Consider the following 26,217-nt stretch of genomic DNA (forward strand, 5'->3'; position numbering starts at 1 on the left):
CTTCTGACTTTCTATTACCCCTAAAAATGCTTTATTTTGAAATACATATATAGGAAATTATTTTTAACAGCTTTTTGAGGTGCAAATGACATCACATTACTTTTTTTTTTTTAACTAGTGAAGTTGTCCTTCAGAATTGAAGGGGAGATACTGTCCCAGATAAACAAAGTTGAAAGAATTCAACCTCACTAGAGCTATGTTATAAGAAATACTGAAAGCAATTCTTCAAGCTGACAGAAAAGGACAAAAATATCTAAAGGTATAAAACTCACTGATAAAAATAAACACATAGTCAAATTTAGAATATTCTAATATTATAATACAGTGGTGGTGTTACACTTATTTATATACTCTGTATAAAGGTTAAATGGCAAAACTAATAATAATAAAAATGAAAACATGGGGGAGGGGGCGATGCTGTGGCGTAGCGGATAAAACTGCCACCTGCAGTGCCTGCATCCCATATGGGCACCTGTTTGAGTCTCGGCTGCTCCACTTCTGATCCAGCTCTCTGCTATGGCCTGGGAAAGCAGTAGAAGATGGCCCAAGTTCTTGGGCCTCTGAACCCATATGGGAGACCCAGAAGAAACTCCTGGCTCCTGGCTTCAGTTTGGCGCAGCTCCGGTCATTGTGGCTCACTGGGGAGTGAACCAGCAATGGAAGACCTCTCTCTCTCTCTCTCTCTCTCTCTCTCTCTCTGCCTCTCCTTCTCTCTCTCTATAACTCTGACTTTCAAGTAAATAAATAAATAAATCTTTAAAAAAAAGAATACATGGAAAAAGATATTTCATGCAAATATAAGCCACAAGAGACAAGGAATAGCTTTATTTATATCACATTAAGTAGACTTTAAATCTAAAACTGTAAAAAGAAACATAGAAGGCAAATATATAGTTATAAAGGGATCAGTTAAGCAACAGAACATAATTATCTCAAGTATATACACCCAACATCAGAGCACCTAAATATGTAAAGCAAATATTAGCAGATATGAAGGGAAGGATAGATTGTAATAATACAATAATCGTAAGGAATTTCAACACTGCACTTTAAACAATGGGTAAACCAATCAGACAGGGTATCCATAATAAAATATAAGACTTAAGTTACATTTTATATCACCTGGATCTAACATATATTTACAGAATATTTCATCCAACAACTGTAAATAAACCTCCAAAGAATATTTTCCATATGTTCAGGTGCTAGAACACAAACCAAACTTTGACAAATTTTAAAAGATTGAAATCATATCAAGTATATTTTGTAACCCCAATGGCATAAAACTAGAAATCATAAGAGAGTATTATGAGCAATTATGCAATAGCAAACTGAATAATCTGGGAGAAATTGACAAATTATTTGAGACATACAACCTACCAAGAATAATTCATGGAGAACTAGACAATTTTAGCATTTCAATAACAAGTGAGAAGATTGAGTCAGATATAAAAATCCTCCCAAAAAAAAGCAAAGCTCAGGACCAGATGATATTTTCACTGCTGAATTATATCAAACATTTGGGGAAGAAATAACAAAAATTTTTGTCAAGCTCATCTGAAATATTTAAGAAAACAGTTTACTTCCTAACTCATTTCATGTATCCAACATCACCCTGATATGAAAACTGTACAAAGACACAGCAACAAAGAAAATTATAAGCCAGCATCACTGATGAACAAAAATACAAAGATCCTCAACAAAATGCTAGCAAACAATTCAATAGCAATTCAAAAATACTTTGCATGATTATCAAGTAAGATTCATACTAGGGATGCAAGGAAGTTTCAACACAGATAAATCAGTAAATGTGATACATTACCTTAATGGAATAAAAAGCAAAAATCACACAATAATTTTAATGATGCTGAATGCATTTGATAAAATTCAAATTTCTTCATGATTAAAAGAATTCTCAACAAAATAAGTATGGAAGAAAAGTACCTCAACACGATGAAGATGACATGTGACATACACACAGCAAGCATCACTCAATATGAAAAAATTCAAATGTTTCTAAATCCAAAAAAGACACATACCAAATCTTACCAATTATACTCTGTGAAGTATTGGATGTCTAAGCCAGAGCAGATAACCATGAGAAAGAAATCAAAGTCATCCAAATCAGAAAAGAAGTAAATTATCTCTGTTTGCAAACAACAAATATATATTTAGAAAATACTCTATTAATAAATAGACTATTAGAACTAACAAAAATGAATAATTAAAGTTGCAGGATAAAAAAATCAACATAGAAAAAATCAGCAACATTTCTGTGCACTGACCATGAAATATTTTAAAAACAAAACAAGAAAATAATCTCATTTACAATAACAACCAAAAAAAGGAGAAAAAAACTTAGGAACAAATTTAACTTAGACGGTAAAAGATCTAAAACTATAAATCAATGAAGTAAGAAACTGAGGATGACACAAATAAATCAAGACCCATGTTCATGGATTGGAAGAATTAATATTGTAAAAATGTCCATATCACCTAAAGAAATCTAAAGGTTCAAGACAATTTCTATTAACATACCAAGGACTACCTTCACAGAAATAGAAAAAAAAATCTGAAATTTAAGTGGAACCATGAAAGACCACAAGTAGATAAAGCATTCTTGAGAAGAACAAACAAAGCAGAAGTCATAATACTACCTAACTTCAAAATATATCACAAACCTATAGTAACCAAAACAGCATGAGTTTGGCCAAAGAATAGACATATAGACCAATGGAACAGGAAAGAAATCCCAGAGATAAACCCACACATTTACATTCAACTGATTATTGCCAAAGGAATCAAAATCACAAAAAAAAGGAAGGGAAAGTCTCTTCAATAAATGATGCTGGGGAAATTGATAGTCAAATATAGAAGAAAGAAAATAAGTCCTATCCCTTGCCATATACAAAAATTAACTCAAAATGCCATAAATACTTAAATGTAAGACCTGAAACTACTAAAAGAAAACAGAGGTGAAAAAGATGTATGGACCTTTCTCTCTGTCTCTCTCTCTCACTATCCACTCTGCCAGTCAAAAAAAATTTAAAAATATAAATAAATAAATAAAGATGTATGACACTGGTCTGGACAATGACTTATTGGATATGACCCCAAAAGCACAACTAGCAGTGTTACCGGAGAAATTGCAGGGTTCTTGTCTTCGCGCAAGAAAGAATTCAGGCATGAGACAGAGAGTAGTGGGAGGTAAAATAGCAAGGTTTATTAAGAAGGAACATCTGTAAGGACGGATGGGCACCTCTCCAGACAGGACCTGAGAGAGAGTGCCCAGTCCCTCAGACTGGGGGAGGGGGGGGCTGCATGGGTGAGTGGAGAGTACACCTGGCCAGGCCAGGCCAGGCCAGGCGGGCAACTCAGCAAAGATGCAGAGAGCTGAGCGCACAGTCCAGTTGAGGCTGGGGGTTTTAAGGAGATGGGTCTTGCTTCCCCACCTCTGCTCCTCTTGGAACAAAGGGCTTTTTGGATGTAAATAGAAAAAACTTCTCTTGAAGGTCTGAAACAAAGGACTTTATGGATGCAAATGTTATCAGACCTGAGGAAGGGAGCAGGGTGTTTGAGATGCAGATACTGGGCTGCACCTGGGAGATTGTGGAAGATTTATCAGGCAGGAAGCAGGAGGGGTGAGGGCCGCCACCTGGCAGGTTATCAGGTAAAAGGGGGCAGGGCAGGCAGGATGCGAAATCTGGGCTTCCCCTGAAACATTGTTAGGATGACTTTGAGATGCAGATGCATATAGATGTCTTCTCTTTAGGCCTGTCACACACACATAAGCTCATAACTGACTTCCTACCTAACAGCAGGAGTAAAAATAAACAAGTGGGACTACATCATACTAAAAAGATTCTTCACAAGGAGGTGAACAATCAACAGAGTAAAGAGACAATCTACAAGATAGGAGAATATACTTGCAATTTGTGTATCTGACAAGGGGTTAGAAACCAGAATATATATTGAACTCAACCAGCTCTATGGCAAGAAAATAAGTAACCGAAATAAAAATGAGCAAGGAAACTTGATTGACATTTCTCAACAAAAAATATACTAATGGATCATAGATACATGAAAAAATGTTCAACATCACTAGACATCGGAGAAATGCAAATTAAAATTATAATGAAATATCACCTCAAGCCTGTTATAATGGTTGTGATCAAAAAAAAAAAAAGATTAAAAAAAAAAGACAAAAAGTAATGAGTTGGCAAAGGATGTGGTTTAAAGGAAACACTTGTACTTTTTTGGTGGGAATATAAATTAATATCACGACTATGTAAAATAACATAGATGTTCCTCAAAAACCCAAAAATAGAGTTATCATATAATCCAGCAATCTCACTACTGGATAAATTTCCAAAGGGAATGAAATCAGTATAAGAAAGATATATTTATTTGTACTCCTATGTATATTGTAGCCCTATTCACAATAGCCAAGGTACAGAATCAATCTAAGTACCTACCAATAGATGAATAGATAAATAAAATGAGGTACATATATGAAATGGAATGCTATTATGACATAAAGGAAGGAAAACACATCATTTGTGACAATATAAATGAATCTGGAGGACATTATGTTAATTGAAACAAGCCAGGAACAGAAAAAAAAAATATTGCAAGTTCTCAGTCGTATGTAGAATTTAAAAGTTGATCTCATTAAATGAAGAGTATAATGGTGGTTACCAGGTACTAAGCGGATTGGAAGGGTGTTACCGAGAAGATGTTGGTCAAAGGATATGGAATTTTAGCTAGACTGGAGGAGTGAGTTCAGGAATTATCTGTGCAACATGGTGACTATAGTTAGTCCTATATTTGAAAAATGCTAAGCTGATTAGCATTTTAGAGTGTTCTCATTACAGAAATGATAAGTACGTGAGGTAATATATGTGTTAATTTGCTACATTTAGTCATTCCAGAATGTATGTAAACTTCAAAACATCCATTTGTACACGGTAAATGAAATTTAGTCAATGCAAATGTAAATATATATGTAAAATAATTTTCAAAATGCCAAGTAGGCAAGAGTCAAGACAACTGAAAGTAGGAGCTTCAAGGAAATTGGTTTTGCATCAATTTATCTCCTACTTTAGTTATGTACAAGTAGCACTTCTTAAAATTTTATTGAACGCATACAAATTTCATGCATTTCATATGTTCAGATTTAAGAGCATATTAATTCTTCACACCCTACCCTCCCTCCCACCCAAATTCCCACCCTTCTACCTCCTCCCTCTCCTATTCCCAGTCCTAATTTTTTTTACAAAGATCTATTTTCTGTTTACTTTATACTCATAAGATTTACCCTACACTAAGTAAGCAGTTTAAAAAGTAGTATGAAGGAAAAAAAGAAACACTGTTAATCAACAGTAGAGACAAGGGCTATAAACAATCATTGAATCTCAAAGTGTTAATTTCATTCAGTACATTATAGTTTAGATATTCATTAGTTACCACAGATTAGGAAAAACATATGGTATTTGTCTCAACATGCTTATCTCACTAAGTATAATGGTTTCCAGTTGCATCCATTTTGTTGCAAATGACAGGATTTCATTTTTTACTGCTGAATAGTATTCCATAGTGTATATATAGCATAATTTTTCTATCCAGTCATAAGAAGATGGACCTAAAATGGATTGATTCCATGTCTTAGTTATTGTGAATTGAGCTGAAATAAACGTGGGGGTACCAAAAACTCTTTTATATGCTAGTTTCTTTTACTTGGGTAAATTCCCAGGAGAGGGATGGCTGGGTCATATGGTATATCTCTTCAGATTTCTGAGGTATCTCCATACTGTCTTCCATTACAATCACACTAGTTTACATTCCTTCTAACAGTGGATTAGGGTAAATATTTCCCCACATCCTCATCAGCATTTATTGTTTGTTGATATCTGTATGAAAACCATTCTATCTGGGTGATGTGAACCCTCACTGTAGTTTTGATATGCATTTCTTGATAACTAGTGATCCTGAGCATTTTTTCATGTGTTTGTTGGCCATTTCAATTTCCTTTTTTGAAAAATGCCTGTTCAAATCCTTTGCCCATTTCTAAACTGGATCGTTTGTTTTGTTGTTGTTGAGTCTCTTGAGCTCTTTATAGATTCTGGATATTAATCATTTATAAGTTGCATAGTTTGCAAATATTTTCTCTCATTTTGTTGGTTGTTATGTTCTCTTCACTTTGCTGAGTGTTTCTTTTGCAGTGCAGAAGCTTCTCAGCTTCATATAATCTAAATTGTCAAATTTGGTTTTGATTGCCTGTGCTTCTGATGTCTTTTCCAAAAATCTTTGCTTATGCCAATGTCTTGCAGAGTTACCCTAATGTTCTCTATTAATTTGATGGTATCAGGTTATAGATTTATGTCTTTGATCCATTTTGAATGGATTTTTGTATAATGTGTAATGTAGGGGTCTTGTTTCATACTTCTGCGTACAGAGATGAAGTTTTTCCAGAACCATTGTTGAAGAGATTGTCCTTGCTCCAGGGACTTATTTTAGCTCCTTTGTCAGAGACAAGTTGGTTGTAGATGCGGGGATGGATTTCTGGAGTTTCTATGCTGTTCCTTTGGTTTACATGTCTATTATTTTTGCCAGTACCAGGATGTTTGATTATAACTGCACTGTAATATTTCTTGAAATCAGGTATTGTGGTATCTCTGGCTTTGTTTTTGTTGTATTAGATTGATATAGCTATTCAGGGTCTCTTATGTTTCCTTATGGATTTTAGCATCATTTTTTCTAGATCTGAGAAGAATGTCATTGGTATTTTGATTGGGATCACAGAATGTCATTGGTATTTTGATTGGGATCATATTAACTCTGTAAATTACTCTCAGTTGCATAGATATTTTGATGATATTAATTCTTCTAATCTATAAACATGGAAAATTTTTACAATTTTTGTGTCTTCTGTTTCTTTCTTTAATGTTTTATAATTTTCATCATAGAGATTTTTTACTTCCTTGATTAAATATATTTCAAGGTATTTACTTTTTTGTAGCTATTTTGAATGGGATTGTTCTTAGAAGTTCTTTTTTAGCCATGGTATTGTCAATGTATACTAAGACTATTGATTTTTGTGTTAATTTTACATCCTGCCACTTTACCAAATTCTTGTATAGATCAAATTAGTAAAATCTTTTGGTTTCCCTATATATAGAACATGTCATCTGAAAATAGGGATAGTTTGATTTCTTCCTTTCCAATTTGCATCCCTTTGATTTCTTTTTCTTGCCTAATGGCTCTGATGAAAATTTCCAGGACTATATTGAATAGTAGTGGTAAGAATAGGCATTGTTTAATTAAAAATGAATCTTAATGAAGAATGAGATGGGAGAGGGTGTAGGAGGTGGGATGGCCTGGAGTTGGGAGGGTGGGTATTGGGGGAAGAACCACTATCATCCAAAAGTTTTACTTATGAGATTTATATTTATTAAATAAAAAGCTTTCTATAAAACAAAAAAGAATAAGCGTCATTGTCTTGTTCTAGATCTTAGTGAGAATGCTTCCATCTTTTCCCCATTCAGTAAGATGCTAGCTGTAGATTTGTCATAAATTGCACTGAGGAATGTTCCTTCTATACCCAATTTGCTTAATGTTTTCATCATGAAAGTATGCTGTATTTCATCAAATGCTTTCTCTGTATCTATTGAAATAATAATGTGGTTTTTACACTTTGACCAAGAAAAGATATTTTTTCTTCCTAGAAACAAAGGCATGAATAATGAACCAACCTAGCTGTTAAGAATGGTGTGTGTGTGTGTGTATGTATGTGAGTATGGATGTGTGTGTACAAATGTGTCTGCATGGGTGTATATATGTGAATGTATGTAGATAGAAAGAGATGTGAATGTTTTAGCATGGTTATATACATGTGCCTATATATAGATGTGTTGGTATGTTGGGGGGTGGCGTAAGCATTGGAGTAGGCCTTGGTAATTATTACAATTCTAAATTCAGACAACGGGGCTAGTGTAAGACATGCTGGGACTTTATTCCACAGGCAACATTAAGTCAGTGACACTTACAGTAGGAAAGGGACATGGTCTAAATTGTATGTCAGAAAAATAACTGTGGAGATTGATAGCTGTCTGTGCACCTGACACTGAATGAGAAGAAGCAGAAGCCAAAGGAAAGGAAACTCTTTAGGAGATATTTCTGAACCAGTCTAACAAGAAAAAAAGTAAGATATTGAAATAGAACTGTGAAACAGAATGAAAAGAATGATAACGCTCCAAAACTGAGACCCTGGGAAACACACTAGAGATGATATGTGACATACAAATTTTTACAAAATCAAACACTTATCATAATAGTAAGTTGATACTTGAATTAACAATACTCCTGGAATTCCAGGCAGGATTCCATTTCATGAGCGACATCATTTGATGCTGGATGTGATTATGGCAAATATTCTTTGAAGGACTGCCTGTTGTACTGTAAGGTCACTTTTGGGGAGCTTGCTGAATGCAGAGGAGTTCAGAACGTGAAGCAACAGACCCAGTATGTGACCTGCTTCTTCCTCTTACTAGGCATGTGACTTTGGATGGGTGACTTAACTTAGAGTTCCAACAACCTCTTTGTAAAACGGAAATAATATCATCTTCAGAATACCACTTTGTAAACCCCAGTGGGGAACATGCATGTTTCTATACACTATAGAAATATTTTAGTAGTATGTTGAAAGACAAGATGAGTTTGGATATTGGCAAATTTGAATTAGTTAAGTTATAGGTTTCTTTATTGTGTCTTCTTTTAAGTGCTTGTAAAACAATGGTAGTAACTTAGCTTCATTAATCACTTTCTGCATGCCAAGCACTGAGATAATATTTCACAAGCATTACCTCATTAAATCTTCATAATATGTTGCAGCATGGACTAACCAGAATAGGTTAGAGCTACCCAGCAAATGGATGTCAGCCATGAACAATCACTGCAGCCTTATGGGTACCTCCTGACTTTTGAGACTTTGGAATTGAATTCCTACTTTACAGTGGAGAAACCTGAGTTTAAACAGGTTGTATAACTGCCCGATATCACACAAATCCTCAGTGGCAAAACAAGTGTACCATTCTGGAATCAAACGACTACAAAGCAATAGATCTCAACTGTTGCAGTATCTTGCCTCTAAGCTCTGAATTTGAATAATTTCTTCTGATGCCTGAAATCTATAATCAATACCCAAAGGATCAACTCATGGCTTAGGACCTCTTACAGAGAATCCTGGTAAATTAGCAGAATTGATATTTAAAAGTGGAAAGTCAGTAAACATCCAAGAGTAATAAGATAATAATCCATAATCAAAATGGCCTAACAATAAATTCATCCCATCAAAAATATTTGATTTTAGAAACATGGTATTAGCTAAATGAATGGCTAAAAAGATCCTGAATGTAATTTTGTTTCTAATAAAGCATTTAATGCTGTCTCATGCATGCCTGTTGATAAAACAAAATTAATTAAAATACGATTTGATAACAATTTCTAGCACATAGGTTTAAAAGTGGCTCCAGGTGCCTCTTCTTCACATATCTGAGCCTATTTTTGGGAGTCTTGATAGCTGAGAAGATGCCAGAGTTGACACTGGGCTCTGCTTTTATAATATCTTTATTAATGATTTACAGCAATTGTCCTTGGTGCATCTTAATGAAAATTGCAGAGCCTGGTCTTTTCGGTGCAATTGCTAAAAAGTCACAGGAATAACACCAGAATAACAAGTAGGAACTGGCTTTTCTCCAACAGTTAATTAGAGCAAAGGTTTTCATCCTTGTAACAGAGTTGCCCTGCTAAGCAATATGGTGAGACTAGGAAAGAATGACATCAATTACCTTGCTTTTCTCTGCCTGAGGCAAGAATACCCAAGCCTGCCCTCAGTATCCTGTATGTTTCTCTCTTCTCTCTCTCTCTCTCTCTTTCACCAGCTTCCCTCTCTCTCTCTCTCCCTTTTTCCCCTGTTCTCACTGTTTCTATATTTCCTCCCCTAAAGCACCATTTCTCACCTATCCCAAAATGATGTTATTAAATATAGCACTCAGAAGTCTGCACTCCTCTCAAGGATGCAGCAATTAGAACAGCTTTCAGCACACAGGCATGTTTTCACAGGTTTTTTTACAAAACTATTTATAAAGGCTAAAATTGAATAGCTCTAGTATTAATAGTTGATAAAGCCAATATAGGTTGAGTATTTACCATGTGACTAGAGCTAAAACTTCTTAACTTGTTTTGCATAATACTGACAACAATATAAAGAAATTACTCATACTTTCCCTAATTTTTAAGTAAAACTGAAGCATCCATAGGGACAGAAACTTCTGTCCAGTAATACATAGCTTGTATGTGACAGATCAAATATTCTGAGCCACAGCTACCTAAACCCATGCATACTTAAAGGTAGGGAAATGTCCAGATAAGTTTGACATGTATACAAAACAGATAAATGGGTAGTCACTAGACATCACAATTTACATGGATATTCAATGGCATATGAAAATGATTATAAGTTTAAAAAGCATACATAATAGAATGTATAAACACACATTGGAAAAAATACACAAGCTTTTAGGAAAAAAGTCTACTTTTACAAAAAGAGAGGACATAAAACTTTGTAAATAGGTGGTTTTCATTCTCATCTGTGTTCTTTTCTTCATTTTTAGTTTTTCAAAAACATGAGAGTATTCCAAAAAGTCTTAGAAGAAACAGAATTAGGCCGGCGCCGTGGCTCACTAGGCTAATCCTCCGCCTTGCGGCGCCGGCACACCGGGTTCTAGTCCTGGTCGAGGCACCGGATTCTGTCCCGGTTGCCCCTCTTCCAGGCCAGCTCTCTGCTGTGGCAAGGGAGTGCAGTGGAGGATGGCCCAAGTGCTTGGGCCCTGCACCCCATGGGAGACCAGGTTAAGCACCTGGCTCCTGCCATCGGATCAGCGCGTTGCGCCAGCCGCGGAGGCCATTGGAGGGTGAACCAAGGGCAAAGGAAGACCTTTCCCTCTGTCTCTCTCTCACACTGTCCACTCTGCCTGTCCAAAAAAAAAAAAGAAGAAGAAGAAGAAACAGAATTAAAGACAATGTACATTTGCCATGAGCACTTTGAAGACCCTCATCATCGTGTATAACTGAAATAACTAGAAAAGATGTTTTGACAAATAGCAATGAACAGGAAGGCACTTGTACTAGGGCTCTCCAGAGGAACAGACAAAAGGGTGTGTACATACAAATAGAGAGAGAAATTTGTCCTAAAAGATTGCATAGGCCAGGAAATCTGAAATCTGTGTGGTAGGTCATTGGGCTGGAGACTCAGGAAAGCTGATGTTACACTTCCAGCCCAGGCAGTCTGCAGTGAGAATTCCATCTTCCTTGGTGTAAGGCAGTATCTTTTCTCTTAAGGTCTTCAAATGAGCAGGCAGGCATACCTACGTTGTGAAGGGTAATCTGCTTTACTCAAAATCTCCAGATGTACATGTTCTTCTCATGTTTAAAAGAATACCTTCATGGCAGCATATATTTGATCAAATATCTGGATACCATAGGCTAACCAAGTTGACACGTAAAAAACCAGCACAGTGTTCTTCCCTTCCTCGGGCAGCGATATCTGTAACACCACTGATTTAGAATACGGGGAGATGCATGCGTTTGGACAGCTGTCAACAAGGAGCAAAAACATTTCCACTCTCTTGTGAAGGGGACAGGACCTGTGGAGGTTGGTAAGCAGAGGAGTCCAGCACAGTTAAAGCTGTCATTCCCATTTAAAGGCCTGGAATATCTCATTGGTTGGAGCTGTGTTCCATCAGCATCTTTACATTAATGTGTGTAAGACTCCTCCCAGAGCACCTGAATGATTCCCTGTTGATCCATTCCTCACTCTACTCATGAGACATAGTTCTCACGCTAATCCAGTGATGCACCTAAGAGAGGCGACATGATGTAATGGAAAAGCTTAGCCTTGAGCACTCAGGAGACTGTGGTTGATGTTCTACTTCCAAGAATCTTTAACATGTTGGGCCTGTTTCCTCCTCTGAAAATTGTGATAATCATATGAGAAGGAAGATGACAATAGTTAGGTTTGAATACTGGAGGGCAGTGGTGGTGCAGTCAACTCACAGCCCCAGCAGAAAAAAATCTGTGTGCAGTATCCAAAGGTCTAGGGACACACACATGGACTGAGTCTGGGATGCCCACATCTATTCTGCACAGGAACCCAAGAGAATTGTAGAGATCTCAGATGTCCACACAGAGGGAGAAATCCATCAAGTTAGAAGCCTCAACAATTAATGGGGTGGAGTTAGATCCTGCCTGTTTGCAAGAGCCAGTTGTCAAACTTGGAGGAATTTTTTTTAACTTTTATTTAATGAATATAAATTTCCAAAGTACAGCTTATGGATTACAATGGCTTCTCCCCCCACCCATAATTTCCCTCCCACCCACAACCCTCCCCTTTCCCACTCCCTCTCCCCTTCCATTCACATCAAGATTCATTTTCAATTCTCTTTATATACAGAAGATCAGTTTAGTATATATTAAGTAAAGATTTCAACAGTTTGCCCTCACATAGCAACACAAAGTGAAAAATACTGTTGGAATACTAGTTATAACATTAAAACATAATGTATAGCACATTAAGGACAGAGATCCTACATGATATTTTTTAAAAACATTAATTTTCTACGCAATTTCCAATTTAACACCAAGTTTTTTTTTCATTTCCAATTATCTTTATATACAGAAGATCGATTCAGTATATACTAAGTAAAGATTTCATCAGTTTGCACCCACACAGAAACACAAGGTGTAAAAATACTGTTTCAGTACTAGTTATAGCATTACTTCACATTGGACAACACATTAAGGACATATCCCACCTGAGATGTAAGTACACAGTGACTCCTGTTGCTGACTTAATAATTTGACTCTCTTGTTTATGGCATCAGTAATCTCCCTAGGCTCTACTCATGAGTTGCCAAGGCTATGGAAGCCTTTAGGGTTTGCCGACTTCGATCTTATTCTGACAGGGTCATAGTCAAATTGGAAGTTCTCTCCTCCCTTCAGAGAAAGGTACCTCCTTCTTTGATGGCCCTGTTCTTTCCACTGGGTTCTCACTCGCAGAGATCTTTCATTTAGGTCTTCTTTTTTTTTTTTCCAGAGTGTCTTGGCTTTCCATGCCTAAAATACTCTCATGGGCTTTTCAGCCAGATTCGAATGCCTTAAGGGCTGATTCTGAGGCCAGAGTGTTGTTTAGGACATCTGCCATTCTATGAGTCTGCTGTATATCCTACTTTCCATGTTGGATCATTCTCTCCCTTTTTGGTTCTATCAGTTAGTATTAGCAGACACTTGTCTTGTTTGTGTGATCCCTTTGACTCTTAGACCTATCAGTGTGATCAATTGTGAACTGAAAATGATCACTTGGACTAGTGGGATGGCATTGGTACATGCCACCTTGATGGGATTATATTGGAATCCCCTGGCACGTTTCTAACGCCATCATTTGGGGCAAGTCCGATTGAGCATGCCCCAAATTGTACATCTCCTCCCTCTCTTTTTCCCACTCTTATATTTAACAGAGATCACTTTTCAGTTAAAATTTAAACACCTAAGAATAATTGTGTGTTAATTACAAAGTTCAACCACTAGTACTAGAACAAAAAAAATACTAAAATGGATAAAGATTTACATTGTACATCAACAGTCAGGACAAGAGCTGATCAAGTCACTGTTTCTCATAGTGTCCATATCACTTCAACAGGTTTCCCCTTTGGTGCTCAGTTAGTTGTCGCCGATCAGGGAAAACAAATGATATTTGCCCCTTTGGGACTGGCTTAATTCACTCAGCATGATGTTTTCCAGATTCCTCCATCTTGTTGCAAATGACCGGATTTCATTGTTTTTGACTGCTGTATAGTATTCTATAGAGTACTTGGAGGAATTTTAGAAGCCAGGCGACATCAAGTTAGAAGCCTGAAATAAGCCATGACAGGAATATTTACAATGCAGACAATGACAAGCATTACAAATCAAGATAGTTTGTCCCCCAGACAGTTGTAAAGCATTTACCAACCCAACACTTGGCTCAACCCTCAAGCACTGCACTCAGACTTCTATAGGGTAGGACAGAGGCCACATCAGCATCAGAGATAAACACTATTACAAATGAAGATATTCTTGTTGTCACAGTCAGAGCTATATTCTGGTTCTCCCTGTAGCTGTGCACCTGCAACTGGCCTGGCCACAACCCATCACATATATTCTATATGTGATGTACCTAAGAGTTAAGTTAAATAGAATACACATAAATATTTGACCAAGTCTTCACACACTCCACATGTGAATGAGGGACTGTGAGTATCTGGGCCATTTTAGAAACCAGCAAGGAGAGGGTGGGAGTTAAATCACACTCCAAGCCTAGAAATGAGAATCTGACTGTCATGCAATCTTGTTTAACCAAGGAGCTATTTTTCTGGAGAATGGGATTTATGTTTTGTATAATGGACATTGAAATACATGCTTTTGGTAACATTGAATCAGAATTGGTCCAGTAGAAGAATTTGATTCTGGTTCTTTCAATGGTGATCTGCAAACTTCTTGCTCCATACACCTTCAAACACTTTTGAAAGCTACACCCGTCACACAGTTCTAAGTTGATATCTAAATGTTAATCATAAAATTATTCTTATTTTATTTACATGAAGTTAAATGTATTAAATAATAAAAAGAAGATGGAAAAATCTATAATAAGGGTTTATTTAATGATGTGACTTTCATAAAGTAGAATTTGCTGTGTTGTTTAATAAAGTACATTGCTGTGTACTGAATATTGACCATCTCAAACTTCATATTTTAAAGCCTTTATCCTGATGATGATATATGGAGTTGGGTCCTTTGTGAGGTAATTAGTTTTAGATGAGGTGATGAAGGTGACTTAATGCCCTGAGAAGAAAAGAACCAGAGAGTTTGCCATTCATTATCTCTGTCCATCATGGGAGGACATAGCAAGAAATTTCAGCTTCAGGCTGGAAAAGGAGATGGGGCCAATGTGTGCCACTGAGAATCAGAGGACACAAGGTCTTGACCAACAAGAAGGCAAGAACTCTTTACTATGACTGACCATGGTTGTTCGTGCTTATGTACAGATGGGTCTAGGGTCATGGTGTGGTTCCTAATCAGCAGCCCTGGCATCACCTGGGACCTTCTTGGAAACCTAGAAACTCTGGCTCCACCCCAAATCTGCTGAATTAGAATCTCCCCAGGGGACACATTCAAAAAACAGGGCAGGCCTGGGAAACTTAGATCTCTTGCTCCTGTGGCTAGATGTGGCCTAGAAGGTGCTAGGAGATGCTGATAGTTACCAGCTATGGAGGCAACAAGGCTCCCAGCATGGAGACAAACACTGATGGGCATTAAGAAGTGACAGAGGAGATTAAAAGGAATCAAAGATGTGCTAATGAGTGCTACCCTCCTACTCCACAAACTCACAACTGGCTGAGTCTCCAACATCCCTCTGTAAGTGCCAATTTAGGAGATACATTATTCTTTTTTGGAAAAAATGTATTTAATAAATATAAATTTTGAAAGTACAACTTTTGGTTTATAGCAGTTTTTCTCCCCACAACCACCCTCCCACCCAAAAACCATCCCATCTCCCACTCCCTCTCCCATCCCATTCTTCATCAAGATTCATTTTCAATTACCTTTATATACAGAAGATCAACTTAGTATATACTAAGTAAAGATTTCAACAGTTTGCATCCACACAGACACACAAAGTATAAAGTACTGTTTGAATGCTAGTTTTACCGTTAATTCGCATAGTATAACACATTAAGGACAGAAGTCCTACATGGGGAGTAAGTGCACTGTGACTCTTGTTGTTGATTTAACATTTGACACTCTTATTTATGATGTCAGTAATCACCCAAGGCTCTTGGCATGAGCTACCAAGGCTATGGAAACCTCTTGAGTTCACAAACTCTGACCTTATTTAGACAAGGCTCTCTTCTCCCTTCAGATAAAGGTACTGCCTTCTTTGATGGCCAGTTCTTTCCACTGGGATCTCACTCACAGAGATCTTTCATTTAGGTCATTTTTTTTTTGGCCACAGTGTCGTGGCTTTCCATGCCTGAGAAACTCTCATGGGCTTTTTAGCCGGATCTGAATGTTTTAAGGGCTGATTCTGAGGGCAGAGTGCTGTTTAGGGCATTTGCCATTCTATGAGTCTGCTGTGTACCCCACTTTCCATCTAGGGTTGCTCTCTCCTTTTTAATTATATCAATTATTATTAGCAGACACTGGTCTTATTTATGTGAAGAAGATAAATTATTCTAAAACATCCAGAATTCCCTCCTTCCCCAAGCTAGCTCAACAAAGAAATGCTGACCTGGGTACACAGCCACTTTGACTCAGTCTGTCATTGTTCTCATATTCAGAGGCACCAAGGGAAGCAAGGTCAGCATCATATACTTCCTAAGAACAGCAAGTCAGGACTAAGAAGAACACTGCTTTCACTTTCCTCTCACTAGACCTATAGAATTTCTGAACAAACATGTGCTATTGCTGGAATGTCATGTTTTCACTCCCAGAAGCTTAACAGAGTCAAACACAGCAAAGTGTCCAAACCACATTTATTCTGGAGTCTGGCATTTTGAGTGCACATCAAGCCCTATACCTTACCACCTGTGTGATCTTGGAAGAATAACTTACCCTCTCTCCACTCCAGCTTCCTTAGCAAGGAAATGGCAATAAGTCATCCCAAACTAAGTTCCATAAGTACACAAAATGGTTTGTCTATTTGGTTCACTCCTTACATCTACCAAGATCTTCAACTTGGATGGATGGAGATGGATGGGTGGACAGATGGGTGAATGGATGAGCTATGCATATAGCATAGGGTGATTATGGGGATTATGAGATTAATGAAGCCAGAAGACCTTACACAGAAGAGATAATAGGCATATCTTAATTCTCTTGGAGCCTCAACCTCCTCATCTCTAAGATAGAAAGTTGCAGCACACTTATGATACTTCAGAATCACTGTGTGTGTCAAAATGAGCCCTTGGAAATGTAAGTGCTTTGTGAAATTGCAGACATAGTGGCTTTCAACTTTCTAAGATTCAGATGGGCCCCATTTTGTAATGCCTTCTGATGCTCAAATCCAATAGAGGCCAGAAAGTGGATCAAAGTTGAAAACAAAGTAGGGTTCCATGGACACTACATTGGCATTCCCAACTCCACAGTGACTCTTGAAGAATCCTAAGAGACCTCAGGAAAATGAGCCAATTGTAAGTTCACTTGTTTTGGAGATTAATCTGTGGAGATTGACATCCATATACCAAGCCCAGCCAGCTCATACTCTGGTCCATTTACTTTTTCTCATACTTTTTTTTTGGAAAGAAGCCATGCAAGGTAGCACAAAGTGACCCTTGGGTTTAGACTCACATACCTGGGATAAAACTCCCGCTATTCTACCTAAAGCTGTTTAACCCAAAGTAATGCATTTCTTTTTTTAAGGATTATTTATGTATTTGAAAGGCAGAGTTACAGAGGAAGAGAGAGAGAGAGAGAGAGAGAGAGAGAGAGAGAGAGAGAGAGAGAAGTGTCTTCCATCCACTGGTCCAGTCTCCAAATGGCTGCAATGGCCAGAGCTACACAGATCCAAAGCCAGGAGCTTCCTCCAGCTCTTCCACATGGGTGGCCCAAGCATTTGGGCCATATTCCACTGATTTCCCAGGCTAATCCAGAGAGCTGGAATAGCTGGATTTGGAAGTGAAGCAGCCAGGACTCTAACTGACATCCACATGGGATGCCAGCACTGTAAGTGGCAGCTTTACCCACTATGCCACAGCGCCAGCCCCAGTATCGCACTTCTTGTAACTCAGTGCCCTCATTTGTATTTTTGTAAAGAATCCACATCTGCAAACAACACTCTGCAAACACAATTTGACCTTCATAACCACCTTCCTCACCTTTTCTTGGCTCTGGAATGCTCCAAGGCTCTGTTTCCTCCAGGTAACTGTATTAAATGGATTAGGTAGAGCTATTTTGATGTAAATAGTGGAGGCTGTCACAGTTTTCACAGGAAATGGAAGGTAGAGTGGCTGATTCATAAATTTTGCATTCCTCTGATTCAACCTATGTAATTGAAAGTTGTCACAGCTGACAAAAATTAGAAGCAGCTACTATTTCTGAGCGTGCAATATTCACCAGGCTAAGCACTCTATATCCTTGATCTTATGGCTCATCCTAACAACCCTGCATGGGTCCAGTCCTCCTCCTCATTATACCTGAGGAAATCAAGATTCTGAGACCAATGAAACTAGCCTTTGATTCACATCTAATAAGTAAGAAGCATCACTTCACAGCCAGTGCGGCTTTATTCTACATCTCCTGTTCATGGAGGGAAAAAAAAATTAACTAGGTCTGGCAACCACCTCAACAATGATAAAATTGGCACTGGAACTCCAGTCTCTGTCCCCAAAATAGAGGAGTTGGGGGCTCTTCATCCCACAGTGCGAAACTACTACTCTGATGAAGTTACTCTTTCTTTGATTATTTATTTCACAATAGAAAGAGCTCAATTTACAGATCAATGACTTCTAGTGGCTTATGCTTGCTGTAATTCCTCCAGCAACTTCTATAGACTGATTAATTGACTAGAAAAACAACTACTTGAAGTGTTTAAGTTAAATGAAAAAGTGTAAGATTGCTTATCTTTTTTACCATATAACTCTGACATTGTTCAAATTAAAAACAGTCTTCAGTTTTCTGCTTGTTAATCATTGCACTGTTTGTCCCTACCCATAAAGAACTGCAAAATAATAATAGTCAGCGTATCTTTTAAATATAAAGGAAATCTTCAGTGAAGGCCTACCATGAAAAACAGAGTGCAGAGCTGCTGTATATGAAGGGAAATGATTTGGAGTCATGCCCTTCCCCCAACTAGCAGGTCCAAAGGCACTGAGTGGTTCCTCTGGTGCTCTTAGTTCAGTCTTCTGACAGCCAAAGGGATATTAGCAAAAGAGCCACTGAGCCTGGACTATTAACTCAATAAATGCTTCTGAGCACTGCCTATGCCCAGGTGTGAGTATTGTGCTTTGCAGATATTCATGGTAAGATCTTTTCCTTCAAGAACCTCAGCGCTGATGGAGGAAAAAAAAAAGTGCAGATGTTAATAGATCAAATGACCCACAGTCACTTTCTCTTAATTTGTGGCTGATAAATCACAGCAAAATGTCTCTGGGGTCTCTGATCCTGAAGAATTGAGCAAAATTTGTAACTCAGAGCAGAGTTACTTCCATTTTAGCTTCAAAAAATTCAGAGGTTCTCCCTTGAAGAGCTGAACTTGAACCGCTGCATGTGTGTGGTTTTCTGCAACCACATGGTAGCTTTCCCAAAGAGGATCAATGCCTATAAATTATGAATGACTTTTGCATAGTTTCATTCTTATCTTTTATTTAAGTCAAATTTCAGTCATAACAAATGAAAGGGAAAAAAACAGAATGTTTCAGTCTTCTCATTGTGATTTTTGCCTTGTAGAAAAAATAAGAAATCTAAATGTCTTTTCATTAAGATGCTCCAGTGCATTCTCTGAATAATGTTAATTACCTAATAACATCAGCACAGTGCACTGTTTAATAGTCTCTCACAATTTGTTGGCAAAGCACTTTAACATCCATTATCTCCTTTGGGGCTCCAACAGCTCTGTAGTGAAGCAATCAGCTCCAGCCTTAGTTTACAATCCCTGGAACTCAAGGTCATTTAAGCTGTTCACCTAGGATCATATGCAGATGCCATACCTATTTTGCAAAGAGTATGGGGTTTAAAAACAAAACAGTGCCAATTTAAACCTAGAATCCTGCTTATCAGTTATGTGATCACAGAAATAGTCTTACTTTCCCAGGCTGCAGTTCCTTCTCAAAAGTTAACGAAGTGGGTCCGGCGCTGTGGAGCAGCAGGTAAAGCTGCCACTTACAGTGCCTGCATCCCATAGGTGCGACGATTTGAGTCCCAGTTGCTCCACTTCCATCCAGCTCTCTGCTATGGCCTGGGAAAGCAGTACAAGATGGCCCAAGTCCTTGGGCCCCTGTACCCATGTGAGAGACCCAGAAGAAGCTCCTGGCTCCTGGCTTTGGATCAGCACAGCTTCTGCCATTGTGGCCAATTGGAGAGTGAACCAGCGGAAGGAAGACCTCTCTCTCTCTCTCTCTATCTCTCTCTCTCTGCCTCTCCTTCTCTCTGTGTGTAACTCTGACTTCCAAATAAATAAATAAATCTTTAAAAATTAATCAAGTAATCCTTCGTATATATCAGGCAACACCCTGAACTCTTTATATACATTTATTTGCTTAACCATGACAATGCTACTATTAATAACATTATTATCTTTGTTATTATTAAAATAGGTGAAGAAATTAAAATATAGAGAAGTAAAGTAGCTTCTCTAAGATCATGTAGCCAGGAGATGACAGAGCAAAATGCAAATTCAGTAGTCTGGCATTAGAGTCTGTGATTTTAACTCCCATAGAGTTAAATGACAATAATGTGATATGAAAAATGTAAATTAGGGCTAGTGAGTATACCAGCTAGAATAGTCCTGTTTATGATGAAGGTTTATTTTTCACTCACATGTTATTCTCATTAAGTGAGGATGAAGCAAGAGTAGGCATACCACTATACACCATCCTCATTCAAGGGTGCTGGTCAAGGGACTGTATTCCTGAACTCTATAGTTGTTGGTGGATATGGAAGAGAGAAAACAAAAGGTAGTGGGATTGATCAAGTTCTTACAGCTCCTGCCCAGAAGTGACACGTATCATGTCTGCTCACATTTCATTGATCAAAGATAGCATCAAAGGTGCAGGAAATTGCAGTCCTACTATATTCTTGGCCACTTTAGTAGTGGACATAGTTGATGGACAGAACAAACGGCCGCTCTCAATAACTTTCCTCATAGAAACTAAAAAATGCATCAGTAGCTCACATGCTCCTCCCATGTGCTGGGAGCAATTTCTTCCCTTGCATTGGTAAAATGCCTTCAAATGGCCCCTACTATTTTTGTTGTCAATGGATAATGGTTAAAATACACTTTTTAGCTAAAAAGTTAAGATAAAACAGTGGCCCATAAAGTAGGAATTTCATGGGAGTTAAAAATCACCTCACTGGGGCCAGGCCAGTGTCATGGCACAGTGGGTAAAGCCGCTGCCTGTGATACCAGCTTACCATATGGGTACTAGTTTGTGTCCCAGCTGCTCCACTTCCAATCCAGCTCCCTGCTGATGCACCTGGGAAAACAGAAAAATATGGCCAAGGAATTTGGGCCCTTGTAATTATGTCAAGACCTGTATGAAACTCCTGGCTCCTGACTTTGGCTTAGCCCAGCCCTGGCCATTGCAGCTACCTGGAGAGTGAACCAGTAGATGGAGGATCTCTCTCTCTCTCTCTCTCTCTCTCTCCGTGTGTGTGTGTGTGTGTGTAAGGCAAGGTTTACATCCAAGCTTCACCGTAAAATGTGAATGAGCTCTTCAATTGAATGAAGCAATGGGCATTGTGGCATGAGGGAGCATCATTGGTCCAACAAGGAGAAAAGAAACACGGAGTTCAAACAAGGGCTTATAATTTAATGGCCACAGAATAATACGTGCTTGAGAAATAAGAGGAATAATTGAAGCAAGGGAGATCTGTGTGCTGCACTATGAGTTTTCCATGTTATATTATAGGCCAGAAACGTCCAAATACTTTGATCCCTCACCTTTACTAGCAAAACTATGTGAAGACATGCAATATGTGGTGATTTAAAAATTTGATATATCTAGTTTGTTAATTATATTCATATATTTAAAATGCATTTATCATAAAAGGTATAGGAATATAGACTTTGTAGGATAATGATGAGATAAGTAATAGTATTTTTAAATATTCTTAGTTAAATTAAACTTCAAATATCTTTCTGCTTTCATCATTTTTGTTGGGAGCAGTTGGTTTGAACATAATCAGTTCCTTTTCTAGAAATCTTAGCACAGATTCTCTTTGACTTATGATGGGGTCCCATAACAATAAATTCACTGTAAGTTTAAAATATCATTTAGTCAAAAATATACCTAACTTATAAAACACCATAACCTAGCAACACGGTACAGTGTGGAGAATCACTTGTCCTTCTGATTGTGGGGCTGCCTGGAAGCTGGAGCCCACTGCTGCTACCCAACAACTCTAGACAATATCATACTACATACCCCTGGCCCAAGGCAAGATAACAGTTCAGAAATACAAATCTGAGTTTTCCTAATGTTGAATGCATATCGCTTTGACAACATTGTGAAGTCAAAAAATTATCAAGTCAAGCTACTCTAAGTAGCTCTAAGTAAGGGATTGACAGTAGTTTGTGATACAGTAATGTCAAAGTGAGGTTCCAAATTCAATTTTTTATATACCTATCAGAGCTAAACAAATATTATAAATTAGGCAGATTTTGTGTGGGACTTGCATTCCTGACTGTCATGGCATTCATTAGTTATGCCAAAGTTCTAAGCCTGGTTGGTAAATTTTCTCCTTCCTTGATGTCTGTCAGTTACTTTTACAAGCTCATGAGAAGGAAATATATTTTCATATTTTTAACAAATGGGCTCAAATGTTACCAAAATTCACTTGGAAAATTTGTAAACAGGTTAATAAGTGTGCAGTTCTGAGAAATCTGATAGATGACATAATATTACTTAGGCTTAACAAAAATTCTCATAAAGATGAGAGCATTTCCAAACTTCCATTTTCAAAATGCTCTCTTCAGAGTATCAATTTCTTTTGAAAATCAGCTACTTTCTCACACAATTTGGGTTGTAAATGGAATGAGAAATGAAGTATGGAGTCACTAACCTATCCCAGGTTTACGGACTTTTGCATAGAAAAGGTTCTAATGCCATACCCTGAGACAGAGGTTTGTAGCAGGTATGAAGAGAAAGTAAATAAAAATCCTTAGATGCGTAAAAAGGGGCAGGAGTTTCAGGGGAGGCAGAGAATCGTTCCTGTTATCCGAGAATCCAAGAAGTCTTTATGGAATAGAGGACATTGAAATGAGTGGGAGACAAATGTATGGAGTAGATAAGAGTGGGACTGCCACTGGTGTTCAAGAATGCTCACTGTCTTATATGTGTGTCTCTCCATCCATCCATGTCAACAGGTATGTCCGGTCCAGGACAAAGCATGATGTGGATATGCGGATTGGAATCCACTCGGGCTCCGTGCTATGTGGTGTGTTGGGCCTGAGGAAGTGGCAGTTTGATGTCTGGTCTTGGGATGTGGACATTGCAAACAAACTGGAATCTGGAGGAATCCCTGGGTAAGCCAAAGCAACATGCTTTCATATTTTTTTTTGACAGTCAGAGTGGACAGTGAGAGAGAGAGACAGAGAGAAAAGTCTTCCTTTGCTGTTGGTTCACCCTCTAATGGCCGTTGCGGCCGGCGCACCGTGCTGATCCGAAGGCAGGAGCCAGGTGCTTCTCCTGGTCTCCCATGGGGTGCAGGGCCCAAGTACTTGGGCCATCCTCCACTGTACTCCCTGGCCACAGCAGAGAGCTGGCCTGGAAGAGGGGCAACTGGGACAGAATCCGGCGCCCCGACAGGGACTAGAACCCAGTGTGCCAGCGCCGCAGGTGGAGGATTAGCCTATTGAGCCACCACGCCAGCCCATGCTTTCATTTCTTAACACTTGTCATTCAACTGACTTTGTGACAGAAGGTTTGCTGTGTGCAGACTCTGAGTCATGAACCTAAGAAGCAATAATTTGAGAAGAGACTGCACATTGCAACATTATACAAATATTGGTCCCCAGTATCTAATAAAGTCTACCAGAGGCCACAAAGATGATGACATGACACTGTGGTGTTCAGGTCCCTGACCCACATAGTGCTGGTTATTTTACTTGGCTGCACATCAGAGTCAGAAGAGGAGAATTTTAGAAATACTGGTGTCCAAATTCCATGCTAGTTCAGTTAAAGCAGAGCCTGGGGAGAATCTATTTTAAGTTCTCGAGTCAAGTCTACAGGAAGCCAAAGTTAAGACCTACAGAGCTTCTGTGTGTATTTAACCATTGGCCTAATTCAGGAAATTCAGGACCTTCCTTGAAAATTCAGCTCCCCAAATCTGGCTGGGAAGACTGGTTTGTATAGAGCTCACTGAGGTGCTAGCCAACTGACCCTTAAGAAGTAGTGTTGTAATTCTGTTTACATAGCTTGGACCTAATTCAATCTCAAATATATGTGAGCCAGTGAACTAACTTTCCGCAGATGCTCTCTATGAGCAATTATAGAAACAGGTGAGAGAGAGACAGAGAAGGGTGATGGGGCCAGTGTTTGGCTCAGTGGTTTAGATGCTACTTGTGACACCCACATCCCACATTAGAGTCCCTGGGTTTGAGATCCAGCTCCACTTCCAATCCAGGTTTTTGCTAATGCACACCCAGGAAGGCAACAGGAGATGGATCTAATACTTGGGTCCCTGTCATCCATGTGGGAGACCTGGATTAAGTTCTGGGCTCCTGGCTTCAACCTGGCCCAGTCCTGACTATTGTGACTTCTGGAGAGTGATCCAGTGAATGAAAGATCTCTCCCTATATTTCTCTCCACGTTTCAAATAAAGTGAAAATAAATGAGCAATTAAATGTCAAAGTAATAAAAGATATATACGATAGGCAAAGAGATAGATGATAGATAGATAGACAGACAGATAGATACATAGACAGACAAATAGAATACATATATTCCTCTCTCCACGTCATGAATCTATCTTTGGAGTTGCAGAGTTCTCTACTATCTTCCATCATTCCTTGACAGTTATATTTAGTATTAGGTAATATTATATCACAGGAGAAATATCAGATTACCACACTCCCTGTACTAAGTTCTATTGTCTTCAACTTATATAAACTAAGTATAAAACCTGGCAGGAGATTTTCATGCAAATCTGTCTTGCATCATCTCACCTGTGTGATCTCAGGCCCATACTTAACTTCTTTGAGTCTCACTTTCCTCACTGCAGAATGAGAGACCACAATGCTATGACACTGTACCTTGTGAATTCATTTCCTTCCTCCATGAGAGTGTTTCCTCATCTGCTACCTAGACATAATCCACCTCCCAGATCTCTCCTGAGCATTTTACAAGGTGTGCAGGGACATCCCCATCCATTCTTATGAGGGATCCCTCACTGTAACACCAAGGTAAGCCTGGCATGTCACTGCTGGGTTCCCTAAGTCCTAAAATTCTTTGAGATTTTTGGAAACTACCTGCTGAATTTAAGCAAACCATGTAGTTGATCCATCTCTTGCTAGGGTTGTATCTTAAAAACATACTTACATGGGAATTATCAATATACTCAATAAATTCCCTTTGCAAATGCCACAATATAGCTCTGAGAGCTTGCAAGATGATGTGCTGATATCTGGAAACAAGTTTATACTATGTTTTCAATCACCTTAAGAAAGAGAAAAATAACTGAGTTTAAATCATGTGCCATGAATCTGAGCAATGGGTTCACTACTGCCTAGCTGTGAAAGTTGAGACAAGTACCTTCACTCCCTATCCAGTTTCTTCCTGAAAGATTGGGTTGAAAACACCATCAGTCTCAAAGAGCTAGCTCCAAATATACTAGTATTTCTAAAAATACTAACTTTGCACACAATAGCCAGCTCTGCCATAGAATGGGGTGTGCCAGCATGCAAAAAGACAGAAATTCCAAAACAGATCTGCAAACTCTCCATAGATTGAGGTTGGTGTGGTTGTATTTTGTTGCTCTTTAAATGTCCCACACTTTAACTTCTCTGAGCCTTGGACTCCTAGAACTGTGGTTTTCAAACTTTAATAGGCTTTTGAATTAATCCCCAGAGGACGTGTAAACCATAGATTATGGGGCTCTTCATCCTCAGAATTTCTGGTTCAATATATCTGAAATGAAATTCTTCCAAGTTCCTGTGATGGGGACACTGCTGGCCATGGCACCACACTTTGAGGATAGCTGTTCTTGAGTTTTTGTTATGTAAGATAATGCATATGAAGTCCTTTGTCCTGGGCTCAGTAAATACTAATCATGGTTATGGTTACAGTCCTCATCATCTGATAGAGTTGCAGGGCCATAGTCTGAAAGTCAAAGTCCTTGTGTGAGTCCAGCATTGCCACAACCACTGACAGTTCTGAGCCAGACACAGAGTCAGTTTTACCATCTGTAATG

At 38.4% G+C, this 26,217-nt stretch overlaps 1 protein-coding gene across 1 annotated transcript in view; it reads left to right on the forward strand.

Moving 5' to 3' along the window:
* ADCY8 (adenylate cyclase 8) overlaps window positions 1–26,217 on the forward strand; it is a 252,622-nt gene that overhangs the window by 127,081 nt on the left and 99,324 nt on the right. Inside the window, exon 6 of the mRNA XM_062189454.1 lies at window positions 23,174–23,332. Coding sequence (XP_062045438.1) covers window positions 23,174–23,332 — 159 coding nt within the window. The remainder of the gene's footprint in view (window positions 1–23,173; window positions 23,333–26,217) is intronic.

Source organism: Lepus europaeus, chromosome 4 (assembly GCF_033115175.1).
Source record: "Lepus europaeus isolate LE1 chromosome 4, mLepTim1.pri, whole genome shotgun sequence".
NCBI lineage: Eukaryota > Metazoa > Chordata > Mammalia > Lagomorpha > Leporidae > Lepus > Lepus europaeus.